We start from the raw sequence: 21,419 nt of genomic DNA, 5'->3' as shown, positions 1-21,419 counted from the left end.
ACTCGGGCAGCACCTTCGCAGGAGGCCCAAAGCATGATAGTCTCTCAGGGACTTCGTTTCCACCAATGACCCTTCGCTCAGCTTGGTAAAGCACCTATAGATGCTCTTGAAAAAGATGTGTGCTAGCTTCATGTGCAGCAAACAAAGCTGACCGAGTATGGCTTCTTTTCCACAAATAGGTAGCAGTACAGCCTTGCTTGCCTGCAAATAAAATGTGTGAGCTCTGCTCTGTCTTTTTATTTAGCAACCCGCATATAACAATCATCGGTTATAACGATGGGATTTCCTTGGCACTTGGATATTGTTATAAGTGGACTAGACTGTAGTGCCAATATACTCGCAACCATAACATCGGCCACACTGATTACGAATGGAATTCTGCTATGCGGTTTGATATGAGAGCCGGACGATAACTGCTAAGAGCTGTAAATTATTTTGCTTGTCTTCGCTTAACGCAGAAGTTAACTTTAAACACGAATGACGCGACCTCGTCGGCACAAAAAAGGGCCAGTGCTTCCTATGAAAATGTCCCCAGTGTGCGGCAGGGGCATAAGAAATATTTTTCGGTGGGGTGTTATACGCCGACGGAAAAAAAAAAAAGTCTTGAAAGGAAAGATGGCCTGAGCGCAAACACTATTTCATTTATGTGTGTATTTATTTATATGTGTGATGTATGTGTGTATTTATTTATTGATTGATTGTAGGGTTTAACACGCTGATGCAACACAGGCGACGACGCGCGCCGTAGTGGAGGGCTCCAGATTAATTTTGACCACCTGGGGATCTTTAACGTGCGCCGAAATCTCGAACGCACGGGTGTCTTCGCTTTTCACCTCCATCAGACAAGCGGCCGCCGCGGCCGGGAATCGAACCCGCGTCCTGATGTATGTATTTACAGCTATCTACAACCACGTGTCATGCACATCTTCATCTTCATCAGTGGAGTAGACTACAGCGCTACCAGAGTCCTTCAATGCTTTTCTGGTCACGAAACTCCGGCCGAAGTTTCAGTCAGGGACAAAAGCTGCTGCTAGGATCGCCCCTGTTAACGTGAAGGCTTCGCCGGCGGGCGACGACGCTTGCGGGCCGGCTGTTTCTCCGTCGGCAACGCGCCTACTTTCATCTGCTCTTCGTTTCCACCTTTAAAAACGCGAGCGAAGTGTGCATGTTTTTGAGTCAGTTGTCGCATAGCTCAGCTGTGAAATTGAGGCAAGACCACGGGTGTTACTGAGGCGTGTATGTTGCAGTGTTCGTTCGTTGCGGCAGGAACCGCAACGTTCTCGCTATGAGAAGGCGGACATTTGACGTTTTCAATTTTTGACTAGCCTTTGCAGCCGCCTGCATGATTTGAGTTAACTAGCGCCAGAATTAAATTGTATTCAGCTCTGGGCGACATGCCGCGCTGAGCAAATAGGTGTGCAAACATACACATACAGCACGTTGGTTAGCGCTGTGTTTGCGCTATTTTATAGCGCGCTAATAATGTAAAAAAATATTCGAGATTCGGAAAGTTAGCGTGAACAGCAGGAAAAAAAAAACGCTCACAAAATGGAAGCAGCATAATGGCGCGCGGAGGGGCCAGGGTAGGAGTAAATTCTACAGCCTTGAGCGACCGCGGCTGCCCTCATAGGCATAGGGTGTCGACAGATAAAAACTCGCCCGCTCAGTGCCTGTCACACCCCTCCGACCCAAACGGCAAGTTAAAAAACATTCATTGATTATCAGGTTTAACGTGCCGACGCTACACCGGCAATGGGGCGCGCGCCGTAGTGTAGCGCTCCGGATTAATTTTAACCACTCGGGTATCTTAAACTTGCGCCGAAATCTCGAACACACAAGCGTTTTCTCTTTTCGCCTCCATCAGAAAAGCGGCTGGGAACCCGCATCCTTGGGCTTATCAGCACAACGCCTTAGCCCCTGGGCAAGCGCGGCGGTCAAGTTCAAAAAAATATATATATGCAGGCAAAGATAGCCATGCTCCACTTTCCAAATTCAAAATGTCTGATTGGATAACCAAAATCACAGTAGCTGCAGTCCCATCGTTGTTCAGCGCCTAAACGCGACGACATTTTGCAGACGGATTTTCTCGTTGTGTGCGCGACCGTGGCTTGGGCTTCGTAAAATACGCCGGCAGGTTTTCAAATATCTGGGGTATGGCATCGACGCGGAGCTTGAGCTTCTCGCGCTGCAGGAGCACAGATTGCCCACTTATTTCCAACTCATCGGCTCGAATAATGCCCGTATAGGGTCGAAATATTTCTCGCACACACGAACGGCCTTCGACTCGAAGCTGAAAGCGTCCGTCTCCTGTCGTGGAATGGCTCGCTTCCACCTGTCACGTTGTTCGCGGTCGCTTGGGAGGCAGAACAGCGAAGCCTTTTCCGTTGTACTCCGATAGCCAGAGCGGCAACCCGGTACACAGCACGTCAGAGGCATGGTAGTTCACATAGTTTGCCCTTCGTGATGAGTGTAGACAGCTATATCACACAACAAACACCAGTAAGCTCACGCTCCAACGCACTGCAAATGCGGCCGCCGCCGTCCAAGCCGCCTTCACCGGACTCGTAGCGCCACCGCGCGGGAGCTTTGGTCCCCATATGAAGCTCTCCCATAGCGTTACGGAGAAGTTTCGTGACCAGGAAAGCATTGAAGGACTCTGGCGCTACCTATCATTTTCTTCTTTGTCTTCATCTTTTGACATTGCCCCTGCATCAGAGACGACCGTCCCAGTGGGACCGCAGGGGCCTATCGAAGTGCAGTGAGAATGAAAGATGGGATGGGCCTGCTGAGTCATGGACGTGTCCATTACCCAGTCTCGTGTCCTTACCCTATGATTCACCGAGACCAGCTGACGCGACCAGCTGTGACGTGCCCATTGGACAGTGATGCTCCTGCGCCCAGTTTTTTGGCGCGTCTCCAAGGCCTTTGGGTGTTGCTTTGCTGCATCAGCCGATTGTCGATTTGTTTCAGGTTATAACGAACTAATTTACTGCCCCGGTACTACATCGTTATATAACAAGGTTCGACTATTTCTTTTGTATACTGTGTGGACAGAAGGGTGGATGGTGCGGTGGCTCTGTGCCTAAACATGTTGAAATACAACATTGCGAGCCTATGGATCCAATTGGAATGGGCTCCACCCTTCCTGCTTAGTGTGTGCATGTGTTTTGGAGCTTCCTTAAATGTATTAGTGGCAGTCACGAGTCTGTTTGTTAACTCGAATTGACTGACAGTGGTATTCATGTCAGAGTGTCAATGTGGGCTTGTTGGCAGTTATGTTTGTGAAGCAATATTGCTGGCATTCAGTATTGGTACACCCCTATTCAAGTGACATTCAAGAGGCGCTTGCCCCATTTGCAGGTGCCAGTGCTCCAGTGCACCGAAAGTGGCCTCATCTACGACTATGCGTGGTTCCCTGGCATGAGCTCTGCTGACCCAGCGACCTGCTGGTACGTCTCTCTGCTGGCAGCACATGTGACTCTCATCAGGCTTGTCTTCTAGATGCATCTGCAGCGGAACGTGGATGTGATGGTGCCCTATTGTGATGGTACCCTATTTTTAGCCCTGGGAAACAAAGAAAGGAATGATGGTTTGCTGCAGTCACGAATCATCGTAGAGAGGCAGCGTGTGTATTTGCTTCCCTGGTTTCACTAAGAAGGGATCAAAATGAGCTTTGGCTAGGGCCCACCCACTTTGAAGTGTGGAAATATAGTACCGCTTCATGGTGAAGGCGAAAATACAACTTCGTTTAATTTGAAAGAACTAGGATTCAGTATTTCACTCAGCTCCATCACAGCCACAAAAGATGTTTTTTCAAAGGGAAAAAAGCAAGAAGTATTAAAAACTTTCAAATTTTGCGCCACAGTGATGTGTTATGAGCAAGAATGATGTCATGCGGGCCAGCGATAAAACATAATTTTCAGTGCGTTAACTACACGTTGGCATTCAAGTGATGCGGTCAATTGGAACTAGAGGTCCCGTTACAGACGTCCAGTCATGTGTCGTCACGACAGGTCAGTTAGGCGGCCGCCAATCGCACAAGCAAGGTTCCGTGACGTCATAGAAAAGTTGCGGGAAATTGGCTAGGGGGTCGCGACTGCTTCACACGTTTTCTTTAATATCTCCGTTATGTGTTCGAAGATTGCGATGATATTGGTATCATTGTTATCGGGACTAAGCAGTCTTTCTAACAAAACCAACTTGTATTTTGTCTTCATGGCTCCTTTAAAGGGACCCTGCAACACTCTTTGAGCAGTGCAAGTAAACCTGCGCAACGTTTAGATTGCACTGCCAGGAATACCTGAGCCAAATATTACACGTGTACGTGAAGCGGTGAGCGCGCAAATCGATGTGAAAGACGCGGAAAAACAAACCGCTCTCTCTTCAGTTGTCCTCATTATGCATGGCCCGAGGGACGTCACATAGGCCATGGCTGCCCGATCGGCTGTCACTGGTCAACTTCGCGGGTAGATTCTCCCATTTCCGTCGTCGTCATCGCTGTGTACGAACCTCTTCTATGCCTGAACCTGTAGGCACAGTTTTGCCGTTTCTTTTGTGTTTTGAGTGCGCGCGGAGTTTGAGTGATGAGCTCAATACTTCCCTTTCAACGGGACCACTCGGCTACAAACGTTTATTGCTTCAAAAACGCCCTACCAGCCCGAGCGCGCACTGGCGAGCAGGCACCCATGCCTGCTTTTTTGTGGCACTAGACCGGAAATAGGCCCCTCCGCGTTGCGGAGAAAAGGAGAAAACTCCCCGGCATGTGATATATCGAAGGCCGCCGAAGAGAACGCCGCGAGCCGCCCCCCTCTCCGGGAGAGAGTGCGCAGCTTTCGTCGCGTTGCCCGCGGTCGAGTTGAGAGGGAACGATTATGCGCGATTTCTCATCGCGCGTAGTTTCGTTAATTGTGAACGGATTTTCATAATTCTTGCGGGAGGAGATTTCTGGGACAATAGACTTTATCCCAAAATACATTACTCGTAGTCGATGGCAAGTGTTGCAGGGTCCCTTTAATAGGGGCTGCTGCAACAATAAGTGAGCATCTTTTAAAAAAAAGGTGACACAAAAAAAAAGACTTTGTCACTTTTTGTGGTCTGTTTTACCCGTTACTGCAAGAAACTGTTTCGCCTTAGCTTTTTTTTTTTTCACAATTTTAGAATAACTTGTTTTCATTGGGGGTGCAGGAAGCTGCTTTTTTTTTTTTTTTACTCATATATGCTCAGAAAAAAAAATACTATTACAGCCAGCTTTTCTTCCATAGCAAAAGCTGGTTTTTAAAGGATTGCTAAAAAACCAGGGCACTCAAGCTGCGTGCATTATTTTTAAGAAAAATAGGCCATAAATTTCGACCTTTGTGTTAAAGCTCAGCACAAAAGATTTAGCTGTTTGTAAATGAAAATTGCTTTTAAAGATGCTCATTTGTTGTGGTGGCACTCCGTATAAGTTAGCCTTGCAAGGCTGTGGGAAGTTTTCATTTTTTTATAACACAACATCTTTCCATAACTGTGAGAACAAGAAGGAAGAGCGCAAAGTATCAAATTTAAAAAAAAAGACACAGAAATAGGAAACATTTCTAAAAAAAAACAGTCTGGGAGCAGGTGAGTGACATGTGTTGGTAGATGTCTTTGCATATTCTTCAAAAAAAAAAAAAAAACCCAGGTTTCAGAAAGCCCCTTTCTTCCTGGAAGGAGATAGCTTAGAAAAGCCTCTTTCTTCTACAGAAAATCGTGCATCCATCTATAAAGCATCGTGCGCGAATCAATATAAATCCACTTATATTGCCCCTGGAAATATATCTTTGTAGCAGTGCACTTGCCTGCAGCTGTCAAACCCACCATACAGCTACTTTGCCTGACTTTGCAAGGCTCTCCACCTTGCATCTGTGTATTACAGCAATGCCTACTGGAATGCTGTCTGGGGTTTTTGAAAAGCACCGTCAAGGAGAGCACAGGGGTGAGACAGCTGCGCATATTGCGCATTTTTGATACAATTCCATTTTTCTGCGCCAAGCTGCTCCAAAAGCATGAAAATTGTGAAAATTGCGCCAAACTGCTCCAGAAGAGCCTGAAAGGCACGGATTTTGATGCTCATGTCAGTTTCGGAGGGGACGAAAGCCTCCCGCATCCCGGTGACCGCTTTTATTGTCAGTCAATTGCAAACACAGAAATGGCAAAAATAGAAAGACTGGAATGAAGCAAACGATAGCTTCTAAAACACGATTGGCTTTCTGTCCGGGTTCGCTGAAACGGCCTTCCCGATTAGGCATCGCTGTGGATACAAACATGGCCGCCGCCTGACCTGCCTGCTACTGCCTACTTCACGCGCTCACTGCGCATCGCCGATATTTTCGCTGGTTTATTTTACGCTATCAGTTGGGTTCCAGTCTGTCATGCTATCAATTGTGGCCCTGAACAGTGACGTTAACGCGGGGATATGGTTTGAGATTGGTGCGACATTACGAGAAGTTGCGCGGCTCGTAAAAAAGTTTTGAAATGTGGGGCCTATGACTTCGGCACGGTATGTCCTTGAGTGCGAAACGCGGTGCGTGCGTCTATAATCGTGTTCGTGAATTCAACTTTTTGGCTGGTTGTCGTGTTATAAAATGCGGAGGTGTTGCCGAGCTTCGAAGCGCGATCGCGAGCCTCGGTCCGGGAGGGAACGGTCGGCACGAAAGTTGCGGGCTGCGCTGCGGCGCCGTGACCTGTCCAGGCAGCGCCCAATAGCTGCAGGACTGCATAGTTGCCATAGCACGCGACTAATCACACTGGATGTATGCGAAGTGAAATTTAATGCCCAAATCTAGGTGGCTAAACAGTAACGCTACTCAAATGATCACCGGGGTGGACGTGCGCCCCACGGACTGCAACGGGTAGGCTGAATGGGCTATGCGACCGTTATCTCGAAGTTGCTCAACAGTTGCCGTGACTACACTCGTTCGTACAACGCAGCCTGAGATTACAAAAATAATAAATTTAGCATTGAAGCGGTAAAAAAAACCGCCAGAATTGCAGAGCTCTTAAATTTGATAATGTTAACGGCAATTTAGTTGTCAGTGTTGCGTACATCCGCAACACAATATCACTAGTTAAGAAAAAGGTAGTGCAGTTAAAACTTTGTGATACTCTTAAAAAATTCTTTCACGTAAGGCTGTTTCAGTGTTCTGTGTATTCAAAACTGATATTGGAATGTGTACTTGACCTTTCAAATTGCTCTAATTATAATATTTTAAGCTCACAAGACGATGTATTAAATTTCCCTACCTGCTCCAAATCAAGATTCTTCTGCTCCAAAATCAAAATTTTGCTGCTCCGAAAACTGCTCCCAAATCTCTTTGGGCTGTCTCACCCCTGAGAGCAAGATAAAAGCAGAACAGACACAAGAAATATAGGGGAATTCTCATGGCACTAAATGCACCACGTAAAAAAGCCTAGGGTTACTTTGCATAAGTGTGACGGATGCCTCTCTCCTTAAATTTCTCTTCAGATGTTGTGACGTGAACAGGAACCAACACGTGATAGGAGTGCTTCAGCTCAACTTTGGCATTCCTGTGCTTCGCTCCAGTGCCATGTGATATAGACGTAGATTTCAATCAGCATATCGTTTCTGAAATATGTTTAGGATAGGCAGAAGAAAAACGGAGGTAGCTGCCCATGCCTGTTCCTGGATTTATAGTAGCCGTGCCACACGTGCATGAAAAATGACATTAACTCTTTCGCTACCGCAGAAAATTGACCAATTTTGGGGGGTCCAAGAAAACATTTTTTTTTCTGCAAAAAAATTATTTAGGCACTAATTGCAGGAGCACAAAATGCAGATTATGTAACGGCCTTTCCAATAACACCAGTTTTTTAAAGGTTTTCATATATCATAGTTGTGAAAAAAAATATCAAAATCAAAAGTTTTGTCAAGTTGTCGAAAAAAATGATAAAAAAGGAGTTGTGTATATCAAACCACCGGTAGTAGAAAAAAATTAGAATATACATTTTGCAGGGAAACATTTCAAAAACACACCCTAAAAAAAATGTCGACTTGCGCGGAACAGTTTTTCAGATATAAAAAAAAAAATGTTAGCACGCACGGTGCTCGTGTCATGCGGTGAAGCCCAACCTCTAATTCAAACTGTGCAATTTTGGGTGGTTCCTTGGAATAAATCTGGCGGTTTGACGTTATCAGAGGCACCAATTTGCCCCCACATAACGTAAAAACATCTTGTCAATGGCTGACTTTGCATTTACAGCGAGCACAATATTTGGGACAAGCACGTGATGCAGAAAAAAACATGCATGAAGTTGAAAACGGAACGCCGTGGCTGATGTTTGTTGTCGTTCACGGTCAGTTATCTCTCAAAACATAAAGCTGAGCTTTATTATCATCTTCTTACTCGCAATTGTAGCCTTGCTCGCAAAAATGAGGTACGATGAGCTAGAATCGTCCCCTGCGATCTTTGGCCGAGTAGCAGTCGCGCGCTAAAAAAGATCAGCACAACGAGCCTCCTCTATTGCAGCGCCACCTAACATTTTTCAAATGAAACAGTACAAAAACTTATCAGAGACTCCGTCCGAATAGACAGTTCAACTAAGCAGCAACATTAGACACCCGGATATACCCTCGCATGAAAACGAAACTGGAAGGCGAACAGCTGGCAGTGTAAGGCCGGTTTGAAGCGCTGTCCTCGGCGGAACAGATATCTGGCGACTGGGTGTGACCTTTTGACTTGCATCTGAAGTTCTTATCGCAGAAATCGGGTTAGGGTGGGGGGAAATGAGGAGCGGCGTGCTTTGTTCGAGGATCAGTCGCGGACGCTTCAGGCGCCATGGCAGTTAGCCTTGAAGTTGGGTAACTGCGTAGTTGCGCTAAATATGAATTTCGCGATGCAGAAATGAAACCGAAACTGTTGTAAACTGTTTGGGAATGGTCCTGGGGTAAGTAGAACTACCAGAGTACTTAGGACAACTTGCGCAAAGGCAATAAAACTGCCTAAAATCATAAAGTAGCTTTGCAACCAGGCACTGCTTGACATTTTCAGCCGATTTCTGGGATTATTACTGTCAGAGCGTGAACCTGACGATTGAAAATCGTTTGCTAGTTCCCCATTCACGCCCTGATAGCAAAAAACAAGCGCTGGTGCAGAGTAATTACGAGTTGCACGCATTCTTCATTGGTAGCCTTGAGGCGCGATGACCACGCCCCTTTTCCACAACAAGGTGATTCAAAAGCGTGTCAAAAATCACGTTTCCATTGCAAAAATGAAAACAAAACTGATTTTGAAAGGCCATTTTCTGATCTAACTCCGAACAGCTTTACTTGTTCGAGAAACGCCTGGAACGCTATGAAAAGGCGCTCCCAAAAGTATCGATCAAATTGATCGATTTTGATAGGCGCGGTAGCGAAAGAGTTAAATGCTTAATGCCTTAAGTTTTAAGGCCATTAATTTGCTGCTACACGCAAGAATCTAATGCCATTCGCACGAATGCCATTTTTAGTTCAAGGACTTCCGCCCAACTCATTCGCCTTCACGGACATCTTAAGTCTGCCTACTCTCGAACGCGATGAGCGCCAGATGAAAATAACGAAACTCTAGTATCGACGTGAAAACGTAGCTGAACTTCAAAATAAAGGCGATTTTTTGTGCCGTCTCGGTGGCGAAGTTCTGTAAATGAAGTTCACTAAAACAGCGGCAAAAAGCAGAATGTCATGTTGCTTGTTGTTTTGAATATTTCGGATTTGGCTACTGCTGGCAGGCGACGACATGTAGCTGCCGAAGCCACTTTTAGAAACGGCTTACACCATTTTTAAAAAAAAAACACTGTTTTTCATAACGTTTTCTTTCACAAAAACACATTTCTAACCCTTGTAAAACGTTTTTCTCTACGTTAAAAAACTTCTAAAATACCAAAATACGAGTGCATTTCCCTTTTCTGGTGGTTATCACCATCGTGCCTCACACATTTAATGCCTTTGCGTTTTCGCGTGTAGTACGGCCCGCCCAAAATAATGTCATTCGGTGTCTTAAGGCCTTAGACACTTAATGTCATTTTTCGTGTACATGTGGCGCGGGTAAAAATCTGTCTGTGTGATTGAGCCCATTTAACTTTCATGGAGAAACACAACTAGTACAAAGCAGTGTAAAGATGGTTTCAGTGAATGCATCAGCACGCGCATTAGTGTGACCTGTACGGACCGCATCAGCCCACACAGTTCCATCACACGATGCACGCGTGCCTTGCGGAAAAGCGTGGGATAAGACGCCCTAAAAAGCCATAAGCTAGGTGGACATGATAGCGCATAAGCAAGCTGCAGGCAACACGAACAATGAAAGGATGATGCTTGGAATTACCAAAACAAATGAAAGGTAATAGCAGGGATCGCTGCTCTGTGATATGCAGAAGTGATGAAAAACAAGTGAGGGTGGAACGAGGGGCAGCTAGGATTCAAAATGGGCACAAGGAAGGGATTGGCGAACTTAGTAGCGAGCACGTGACCTCACAATTGTGAGAGTTTACCAACCATGTTAGCAACGTGTTTCAGGACCCCTTTAATTGGGAAAAAGAAGTTGCTGAGGAGTGCGGACAGTGAAGAACTTCGCCTGCTAATTCTTTTTTTTTTGTAATTATTTGGCTCGCTAGCAGCGCTTGTGCTTGACCTTCAGGCATACCCATAGGCGGTGCACATATGAACCTGCAAGTGGCTTAAGTTGTGTTTGGCCTCCACTGCGGCCATTCCGTCAATTTTGCAGCTTTGCGAGCACAAGTGCTGGAAATCCTGTGCACCTCTGGGACGCCTACACAGCGGAGTTGCGGTGCTCCTACAGGCCATACAACCACATGGTACGAGCCAAGTATACCACAAAAGTATTTTCTCTGGTGCATCCTTGGAGGTTGGCAAAGGCATTGTATGAACTTCTGCAGCTTAGGTGATTTTGCTGCGGTAAATATTAAAAACAGTGTCCATGCTTTCTGCTGGCCCGAAAACAATCAAGGGTATATTTGTGTGTACAGTGTCAGAAACAGGTTTCGTAAAAGATGAACTACGTTTGGGAAGTGTTGGGGGCCTTGAATGTCCAAGCCAAGTGCTACACATCTGCACACAACATGGAACTTGTAAATTTGCTGAAGAAGTTGCGGCATGGTTCTTTTGCCTTTCGTAAAGCACCACACGGGTGTTATGCATACGTACCTTACTTTCACAAGTGCAACCTGCACCCCATGGGTCGTTAGAGAAGGAAAAAAAATTTATCCGCATGTTGTGCACACCATTGACTGCCAAATGCAACTTTTCTATGCTCACACGAAAAGAGGTACCGTGTAATTACATCGTGCTTATTCAGATAACGAGGAGGCCAGTGGCTCTCTAACTTTTCCTTTTACCTCTGCATAAAGGCTCAAATAATGGGAGATAATGGGGGCTAGAAGGGGGGGTTTAATGCAGCAGAAATAAATTTTTACTGTACTGCTAGGCACGCCTATGGAGCTGATTACTTCTACACAGCTGCTAGATTGTCAAGATCCAATGTGGCAGACAGCATTTCATTTTCAAATCGCAACCATTATAAAGATAGAACAGTGCTGTTTTGAGGTTGAACAGTAAAACTTGCTTATTTTAGAGCACAGCTCTTCAGCGCCCACTTCTGTGCTTTCGCATCGCTGTTGGCCTCATTGCAACCAAGCAAATGCAGATGGCGTAAAAGATAGAGCGAGCTGGTAAGTGGAGGAGGGAAGTATGGCAAAAGTGTGAGGGGGAGGGCGGTATGCCAAGGCTGCGGGGGACATGCTCGGTGGCGGCAACGTATTGCAAAATAATGACACAGTAGCGTGCACCGTCGTGCGTTTGCTGATGACGCGGTCACTTCCTGAGACGCAGCAGCTATCCACTGTCACAAAGAAGACTGCAGTTTGCCGTGCGCTCAAATTTCACATTAGGGAGTACCGTAATTGGCAGCCAATTCTTGCTTTTGACATGAAGCCAGCTGGAATAAATCAAGAGGAAGATTGCAATGACCGCCAGCGATAATGCATGCATCACAGGGCGGCGCACATTGCAGTGAGGGTAAAAGTATGCATATTACCTGTGCTGCAACTTTGCACTCGAGATTGGTCTATTATCAGTGCAAGTTATACGGGTGAAACTATAGTACTGAAAGCTGCCATTGGCAGAAATTGAATCCCGGTGTGCGCGAAGAGCAAATGGCCCTCGATGCAAAATTGTGCCATGGGAAAGTGTTGTTGGAGCCACGCACTACACAGCGATATTTGCCTTCACACTGAGGCAATTTTTGATCATTGCGAACTACAGTGATTTTGCACCCATTTGAGAAGTGCTTGCACAAGGGGACAGCTTGGGTGATGCTGTTTTATGCCCAAAGCATTTTTTGAAATATGCCAGTAATACCTGTTTCAGGGCCCCTTTAGGCATTGCTAAGGTAGGCTGTAATCCAGGAAGCTTAAACAATGCCGCTTTTGGTGTCCACTGCTATTGCTTTTTTGTCATAATACAAGCTGTGCCATTGCGCTAAAATGAAGCGCCATCTATACAGCATGTCACTTTAAGCCAAGGTATCAACAATTGCTTTGCTTTGGATACGCATGGACCTTAGTCTGCATTCAAATGGACTTGTTTACTTGCGGTGTTGTCACCATTTAAGGGCTAATGTTGGTGTGTCCTGCTGCAATCAGGATTCCTCAATGCATGCCAGCTGTATAACTTTGCTTCAGAATCCAGGTCACGTGAGCATCTTTGCGTGTAGTAGATGAAGAACAAACGTATTGACCTGGCATGTGGGGGACAAAAACTGAACTTTGGCAAACATTTATTTTTAATAACACAAGTCATTTAATAATAGTTGCTTTTCAAATCGGGAAACATCGTAGTATTAGGATGTTTTTGAATGTTTTGGTGGCATTTTTTTTTAGCTAGCAGAAGCGGCGTATTTGGCCGAATGCTGATTTAACTTTCTTTCGACAGATGGCAGACCAATCCAGTCACCTCTGTTTGCCGCCAATGTAGGGGGCCAACCCTGGGTTGCTTTTTGGTGCATAGGGCCTACAGGGTTGTATGGATGGATAAAACTTCAGCTTCTCCAAAAATGGGATTAGGGATTGTGGGGTTATTGGTCACACGGAGCGGTGAAGATAGGAAGTGCGCCTATGGGAAGTTTAGAAACTTCATCTGGGCTCAGGTGGTGTGTGGCCAACATTTAGTAATTAGTACCATACCCAAGCAATGGCTACGAAAATATTTGCCTTTTAATAAGCTGTGCATTCCACTAACATATGCATGCCTTTTTATGGGTCTAAACAAAAGTGTTATTACACGCGGTACAAATCAAATTAAGGTCTGAGGAGGTGTGCACCATGTTTTAATCAGGAGGTAATAAAGAGCGGACCTCTGTAAGGGAGGATTCAGCTTACTTAATCACAACAAGCGGTACAAAAATTCAAAGGTTAGCTGATATTGCTGTTTAATTCTCCTTCAGAAGTAATCAAGCTGGAGTGTAGGGATGTTTCTTATTTCAAACAAGTACTTTGGAGACTAACACGACAAAAGGGATGTAGTGTTGCCAGGTGGTGACATGACGTGGTCGTGTCCATTTGTGGCTGCACCAACTTTGGTTTGTGTTTTCATACAGTAAAACCTCGTTACAAGAGACGCTGTTACATTAGACACTTGGTTATAAGGGAAATTTTAATGAAGATGGTTTGGTTGGTTTTCCTATGTTTGACATGTTAGCAACATTGCGCACAAGAGACCTTGGTTACAAGAGACACATTTTCCGGGTCCCTTGACTGTCTCTTGTAACAAGAGAACACTGTAGTTGCAGCAGTAAGAGCGTGCCCAGTGCTTAAGTCAAGGTCTTTTTAACACAGCTCATACCCGTGGGAATCTATACATTTTTTTTTTTACGCATCACATCAGGTAGTAGATGGAGCCTGGTTTTGGAAAATGCAGCATCTGTGCTACAGAGAGTTGAGTTTGAATAATTTTTTAGTCAACCTTTCTGAACTGCAGGCCCTTCTGTTGGTAGTAAGTGAACCCGGAGTGTGTTTTAAATGACCACCTAACTCCATGGTTTCCATTGAATGTGTTAGCTGTATAATTCCAGCAGCGATCCTCCACTTCTGTTATGAAGTGATGCGCAATAGATTGAGGCTGCTCTCTCTTAGTGGCGTTTGTATGCGGGCATGATGCTTGGTTCCTCCCAAAAGCAGGCTGCATTCATTCATGTTTAATTCACTCATCAAGGGGCCAAAAATCTGTGGCAGCATGTTGGTGGGCTCCAACTCTGATCCGGAACTGTGCAGGATGAACCCGTGTCGGCACACAGCATTGCGTTTGATGACCTGGGGGAGAAGCTGTACTGTGGCTTCAACAAGATGGTCCGGGTGTTTGACGTGCACAGGCCTGGGAGGTGCTTTCAGGAGCGACCGACCAACGGTAACGATGAGCTTGGGGAAACGGCATTAGTTCTTCCTTTTTTGACGTGAGTGGTGCAAGTGGACTTTCACATATTGCACCTGGGTCGTGAATCCCCTGATCATAAAAGTGTGTAGTTTTTCACCGCCCCTGTCTTTGTGTCTAGATCCCTCCGTTGTAAATGTTCTGTCACTGGATGGCAGAACAAAGCAGTTGTTCCAACTGTGCACTGGGCACTAAGGAAGCAAAGAGTCTCAATAGAATTGTTTATTTAAATGTTAATCTAAATTTGTTATTGTACATGTTGGTCTAGTCTGAACAACTTTTATTGGAGTGAACTTGGACTGAAAAATAAACTCGCAAATGAGGAAATGGAGGGGTAGCAGTCAAACAAATAGACATACACAGTTAGGGGTCACTCAATGAAACTAAGTTTTGCTTGTTCTGCAAGTATTTGCAAGACTGCACAGTTCTCCAGAAATACCTGTATTCAATTCAGGAATGCAGTTGGGAAATCTAGAGTAGTCACATCAAGTGTAGACTTCGTCCTTGTGTGAGATGAGCTAGATATGCTGGGCCTAACACACACAAACACACACAAAAACAGAAACATGAATGAAACAATAACAAAATGTGTGGCAATAGATATTTCACTGCCTCTAATCATGTTTGTCTGCAAGACAAGCAAACATTTCACAAGGAACATCTTCTATGCACCCATTTTCATGCAGAAAAAACAACCTTTTAGTTTAAGCGTGCTGTTTTTTTTTACTTCATCTCTACCATGCTCCCCTTGTATTGCTGGACATGCAGTGAAATTGTGGAGGTGTCCCTGCAAGGGCATATCACCTGCATCATTTGCTGCTTCTTGCTTAAATTTGGCACCTAGCGAGTGCATCACGAGAAGTTGTAGAAATATCCTTTCTACATAAACGAAATTTAGTTTTCAGTGAAATCATTGCATTTGCGCTATTTGGTAGAAGATGCCCAGTAACTTCCTTATTTCTGGGGACATCATTTTTCTTGTCTTTGTTTTTGTTTACAGCAGTAGCGCGTATTCACACCACTTCAGTTTTTCAATTTGTTCCAGTACTACATTCTCTGCTTTCTGTCACCTGATACCCAATCAAGTTCTCAGTTACCTTTATCAGGCTGTTTTCTTATAAACAAGGAGAGTTCAATTCAAAGGACAGTTGTGTGGCAACACACTGGTGCATGGTAAATCGGACCATTGGGACGTCTTGATCGTTGTTGCCTTGAGATGTGGAAGAACAAGAGAGGAGCTTTCACTTTTAGTCTTTTTACCATCACCCCTCTTCTCTTCTTTGACAAGCAACGCTGTCTCTTGCTTTCCACTGCAGTGAAGAGGATGGGGCAGCCGGGCATCATCAGCTGCTTTGCCTTCAGCCCAGAAGGTCTCTATGCTGCCGGGTCCTACTGCAAGACAGGTAGCACACTGCCCAACATACCGTTATTTCGCGTGTATAACCCGCGCCTAAATTGCGAAAATTTCGGGGGTGAAGAAGAGGTGCGAATTATATGTGAGGTATTTCCTTTGGTGCAGCTTCACTGCGATGCGCGTTGGGCCGTGATGCCCCTGCAGCAGTAATAGCGACTAAGCCACTGTTATCCCATTGACAGTGCTTATTTCGCGCACACAGCTCAACAATATACCAAATGAAGAAATGTGTGCGGCAAGTCATCTAGTTACGTAGGCAGCTAGGTAAGCTCTTTTGCATAAACAATAGTGTAATGTTGCTTGGTCCATCCTTTTATCTATAAAATATGCGGGGATATATATTTTTCATTTGTCGACGGAAAGTGGGTGTGCGGGTTATATGCAGGGGCAGGTTATACATGCGAAAATACGGTATGCGCCTGTTCGTATTTTTATTTTAGTGCGCACTGTAGCGACAGCAGTGTTGGCGTCTTTATGGAGCAGACAAAGGGAGAACCGAAGAGAGGAAAAAAATGGAGGAGGAAACTATGGTAAAAGTGTGAGGGGGATGCAGCGAGACATGCTGGGTGGTGGTGATGCGCTGCAAGATGACACCATAGCAGCACCTGCCTGCATGCGCTCGATGATGATGTGCGTTCACTTCCTGTGATGCAGTTTGCACTGCCGACGCAGAGGCTTGCCATTGCTGACATTTGCGCGGGAGGACCAAGCACGATTTACAATTACAGTTGGACCCCTTTATACGAGATGTGTCTTATAAGCAAGGAACTATACTTTCACTTACTAATTAGACCCTAGTTCAATGTGGGCACCATATGACTAAAATAAGCTCAAAAGAACGCGAATGCATTCATTCATTCTGATTTATGTTTGGCCCCCAGAATTTATGAAACAGTTCTGAATCTTTGTTTGCTTCATCACTGTATTTACTGTTTTTTACAACCAATTCTACAAGTTTTTTTTTCCTTTCACTGTTTGTGGAAGATGAATCGTAGATGTTGAGTTCACAAGCCTGATGAATAGCCAGAGTGCACAGCTTCTTCCGCTGTGTGCTCAGGCTATTCATTACGCTTGCAGGACTCAACATTTGCGATGCTTCTTGATTGGGAGCTACGCGAGTGGGAGAGTCCGCATGTGCGGTCGCGCTCCAATGGATGGCAGTAAGCTTCAACCACTTCTGAAAGTTGCATTTCGATTGGCAGGACTTCTCATCGTCATTTCATAGCCGACTGAACCACTGTGTGTTTGCTGCAGTTATAATAAATAGCGACTGCAGGCGTCTGTCATCCACCTGTGTTTCCACAATGGAAGCAACTGCAATTAGTGACTGGTGGCACTGCATCTGAGGTTAAAATGTGCGTTACAGGCGAGAGTATTGATTAAAGTTCACGGATGACTTGTCCCTTATAACCAACTGTCTTCTACATCCAAGGTCTGTTATAAAAGAGGTCAATTTAATGGGAAAGATAGGGCAGCCAACCATGTGGGTGAATAGTGTCTCTTATACCCATTTGTCTCTTACATCCATGTCTCTTATAACGAGGTTCAACTGTACATGCTTGGCGGTGGCGACAAGCTGCGAGACAATGGCAGAGTGGCACGCACCGCTGTGCGTTCACTGATCACGCGATCACTTCCTGAGATGCAGCAGCTGTGCGCCGTGACCGAGGAGGCTGCAGTTAGCGCTGTGCACAGATTTCGTATTAGGGAGTATCTAAATTGTCAGACAGCTTTTTCTTCCTTTTTTTTGTAAATTGTTTTTAAGGCTGTTATGCTCGAAATTTCTGTAGTTTTGAGGAAGCTGACATGCCCTGTGTCCTATGCAGCACTTTCTGAGCCATTGTTTTGTTTGGGTCCTCTAGCGAGTGAGGGAGGGTATGGGTGTGGGGAACCTGGAAAAGAAAAAGAGACATGCAGTAAACATGCTTAAATTACATACGAGACAAGCAAATGTATTGTCTTCTACCGCCTGCCTTGCAATTTTTACGTCTCACAACGGTTAGTTTTCAGCAGACGCATCTGTCTCTCTACTCCACGGTGAAGTGCTCGACACCACTTTGCAGGAGGTGGAGGTTTTTGTTCTGGGTATACTAGATACTGTCAGCGTTCTATGACGTGTTCAATGGCCGCTGCGGACAAGACTGCCGTGGGCTTAAATTAATGTCATTTGATGTCGAATTGGGTCGGTGCAGCTGCCAGTCTTTGCATTAAACAAATTGAACCACGATGTGCAACTTCACGCGAAAGTGGCGTGCGAACAACTGGGTACATACTTTAAAAAATAGGAAGGTTTTAAAGTGACCAAGCTAATGGTGCAACACGCTGTGTGTGCATAACGTATTCCTTGAAACCAAAAATTGTTCTTAAAATTGTGGAAGATTCGGCCTTCCCTTGTGCCATAGTGAGAACAAGTGGGAAAGCCTGTCAGTTCATTCTTTGCTTTGAGTTCATGCAGCATGGCCATCATGCTGCCCATTCACATTCTGAAAATTCTGTTACGAAAATCTCGAAGCGTAGTCAGCTTAATCTTTGTCTTTGGCATTTCTCCTCACTAGCGAGTAACGTTCGGTTTTCTTGTGGGTACAATCCCGGAATCACTGGTGTGCAATCTGCGCCATCTAGTGCTTTGCTTGGAACACTCTTCTATTCTCTTATGCAACCGCCAGAAAAGCTCCGCTGTTCTGTCTCAATAGCCTGTGGGTAGAGTTGTGGGTTTTGGAATGAATGCACCGGGTTCGAGCGCTAGCAATGACCCATGATTTTTCTTTTTTTTACAGTAAAATGTTCTCTTAGCTCAATTCTGCACATTCTTTTCATTAATAAGAGCACTTGGGTATATCTTTTACGTCAGTTTAGAGCTGTATTGCGGCATATCGACGCATTTAACGGTCTGTATTGCACCAGAAGTGTCGGGCTTGTACGTGCTTGGAACAGGATACTGCCACCAGCGATAAGGCGTTCATACAAGCTGTTCAGCCAATCTTTTGCCGAAGCAAGGGTGCTTACAGTACAACCTTGCGTGCATTGTCGTGCAGTGGCGGTGTACGACAAGTCGGACGGCACCATGCAGTTCATCCTCGCTGGCCACCACGGCGGCGTGACCCACCTGGCCTTCTCGCCAGATGGCCAGAGGCTCTACAGTGGGGGCAGGAAGGCGAGTGGCTTCCCTCATCATCACCTCGGGCTCTGATCCTGGGGTAGCAGCAACGTGTGAATATGGGGCAAACTCACACCTAGTATTCACCCCGACATTGAACACAGTCGCCCCCTGGTGGCAGCAGAATGTACCACCCCCTAGTGTGGATGGCGCTCTCGCGTCGTCTGCTTATTCACATTGCACACGGTGCAAGACGCGTGCCTCACACAATAAAAAAATGAATAAGTGCACTTGTTTGGCCCGGGGCAGTGGCATAGTTACCTCTGCTTGTGTATTTTATCTAGAATTGCAATAATCAGCAGCCGTTGCAGTTGCAGAAACACCTTCGCCGTTGTCACCATTTGAGTGTGAAACGTGTTGTCACCATTGCTTCGACACATTGCCCTTTTCTTATTGATAAGTTCAGTCGTCTGCCGTTTCACGAACGTCAAAGGGTGCTTTTTGAAGGTGGCATGATGGTTATTTAAAGGATAAAAGTTTACTACCCAAAACGGGTAAGAAGTGACAAGATGCGTGCATACCTGTACGTTTGCCGCACCCTTGTAAAATGGCGCTGTGTCCTTTTAGAAAGAAGAAACAAAAAACAGTTACACTGCACATGACCCATGCGCTATCACCCATATATTAACGGAGGCGTATTTTACACACGCAAGCGCCTGTGTGATTGAATTCTTCCCGTACATTTTTGGAAATGGACACCATTTTTGGACAGTCATTGCTTATACTGTGTTGCTAATTTTATCTATTGTTTAAAATATGTTTCTGTGGGTGTGCAAGAGTATTTCAGGGGGATTTCTCGGTAAAATTATGCAGTTGTGAGTTTGCGTTTATCCTGGGGCATTTCGTGTGTCATTTTTATATATCCTATTTTCAAATCACGACATGAATCAGCTTGTCAAGAAATGTGTTTCGCTCAGCATAACCAAATGCCTAATATGGTCAGGTCCGAACCACTTAAGGGGGGACGCGGCTTTCAACTTCGGAAAAATGACCAAAACATCGTTTTTTTGAAACCAACTTCTATGTTTCCTATTCTGTGCGTCTGCAAAGTTTTTACGCTGAAAAGCGTCGCAAAGTGGCATAAAAAAATACTTTTGTCAGGTGCGGTGACAAACTATCAGCGCAAAAGGGCGAAAAAACGGCAATTTTCGGAGCGCTCTATCTCCGCAACGGTGCCACCGGGCGCGGCCATTTTGATATGGTTAGATCGGCCGAGCGATCGTCTTTCCGGTTCCGCTCGTCTCTTTTATCTTCGTTCATTCGCAAACGCACAAACGGCAGAAAAGAAACGACGCACAAACGAAGCTAGAAATAGATGCTGAAGCGCTATTGGTCCTCCGGTCGGGGCGCAGAACGACGACCCTCCTGATTGGATGTCGCGGGCGCAACGCAAGATGGCGGCCGCCTGAGCTGCGTAGCGAGCGGATTGAGTTCATTTTCGCCGCTTCGCTCGGCCGAGTTTCTGTTCAATCTGTGGTATTCAACACGGACGTTATCGCGATGGGAATGCCAGAGATAACGAGCCAGATTACGGGAAGTTGTGTGGCTCGAAAGGCGGAGGTCATCGAACGCTTCGTGGTGCGCGTGACTCTACCGTCGCCAGACCCCGGAGGGTGACGCGGTGTGCGCGCTTGCGATATCGGTTCGTGAAGTGAACTTTTAGTCGGATTTGCGATGTTTACACGCTTAGTTATTGCTGTGTTTTGACTGTGGGCTCGCTAGCCTTGAGAAAGAAACGGTCGACGCGTCAAATGCTGCGGCGCGCACGGCATAGCCGACGCGCATTGGAGCATCACATGACTGGGCAACCGGTTACGATTGAACGCCAGTAGTTGTAATTAATGCCTGCGACGTTAGTTTTAATCTTAAAAGCGACCTGATCAGCCATATCAGGTATAATCAAAGCTCGATATGTCGCAGTAAGCGTGCGCTGCGATGCGCGCGAGCCATATCGCCTTTCTTGCGCAACGTTTCCCGTGCACTTGTAATTTTCATGCAAACAGGTTTGAGTTAGTAATATAGGAATAAAAATATGCTCTCTGCGTTAAAAATGTACGTTACTGTGGCAGCATTTAACAGTGATTTTTTTAGGGAAATTATTGATACCATTGCTCAGGGCATACTAGCTGTGCTGCGAGAAATATTGGATGCCTTGAATGTCAAAAGTAGTAAAAAAAAAAATATGCTCCTGCATTGAAGTTGGGAGTTATGCAGAATACTCTACCAAGCTTCAACGTAGCTCATTTTCAACCTTGTGGTATGCAAACTTTTGGCAATGAACACCTGCACTATGAGTACTAAGTTGCTGTGCCAGGCAAGATAAAACATGAAAAAAAAGCCAAAAATGTTCAAATTTAAGTTAAAAAAATGCTTAACTTGTTGCCATGGTGACA

At 45.5% G+C, this 21,419-nt stretch overlaps 1 protein-coding gene across 1 annotated transcript in view; it reads left to right on the top strand.

The window, feature by feature from the left end:
• Wdr79 (Telomerase Cajal body protein 1 homolog) overlaps positions 1-21,419 on the top strand; it is a 43,050-nt gene that overhangs the window by 6,958 nt on the left and 14,673 nt on the right. Inside the window, exons 3-7 of the mRNA XM_077698106.1 lie at positions 3,361-3,449; positions 10,737-10,827; positions 14,299-14,431; positions 15,772-15,858; positions 18,905-19,023. Of these exons, the coding sequence (XP_077554232.1) occupies positions 3,361-3,449; positions 10,737-10,827; positions 14,299-14,431; positions 15,772-15,858; positions 18,905-19,023 (519 nt within the window). The remainder of the gene's footprint in view (positions 1-3,360; positions 3,450-10,736; positions 10,828-14,298; positions 14,432-15,771; positions 15,859-18,904; positions 19,024-21,419) is intronic.

Source organism: Haemaphysalis longicornis, unplaced genomic scaffold (assembly GCF_048455015.1).
Source record: "Haemaphysalis longicornis isolate Haplotype H1 unplaced genomic scaffold, Haemaphysalis longicornis Haplotype H1 scaffold_2, whole genome shotgun sequence".
NCBI classification, from domain to species: domain Eukaryota; kingdom Metazoa; phylum Arthropoda; class Arachnida; order Ixodida; family Ixodidae; genus Haemaphysalis; species Haemaphysalis longicornis.
The sequence above is the reverse complement of the archived record's forward strand: the minus strand, read 5'-3'. Positions and strand labels throughout refer to the sequence as shown.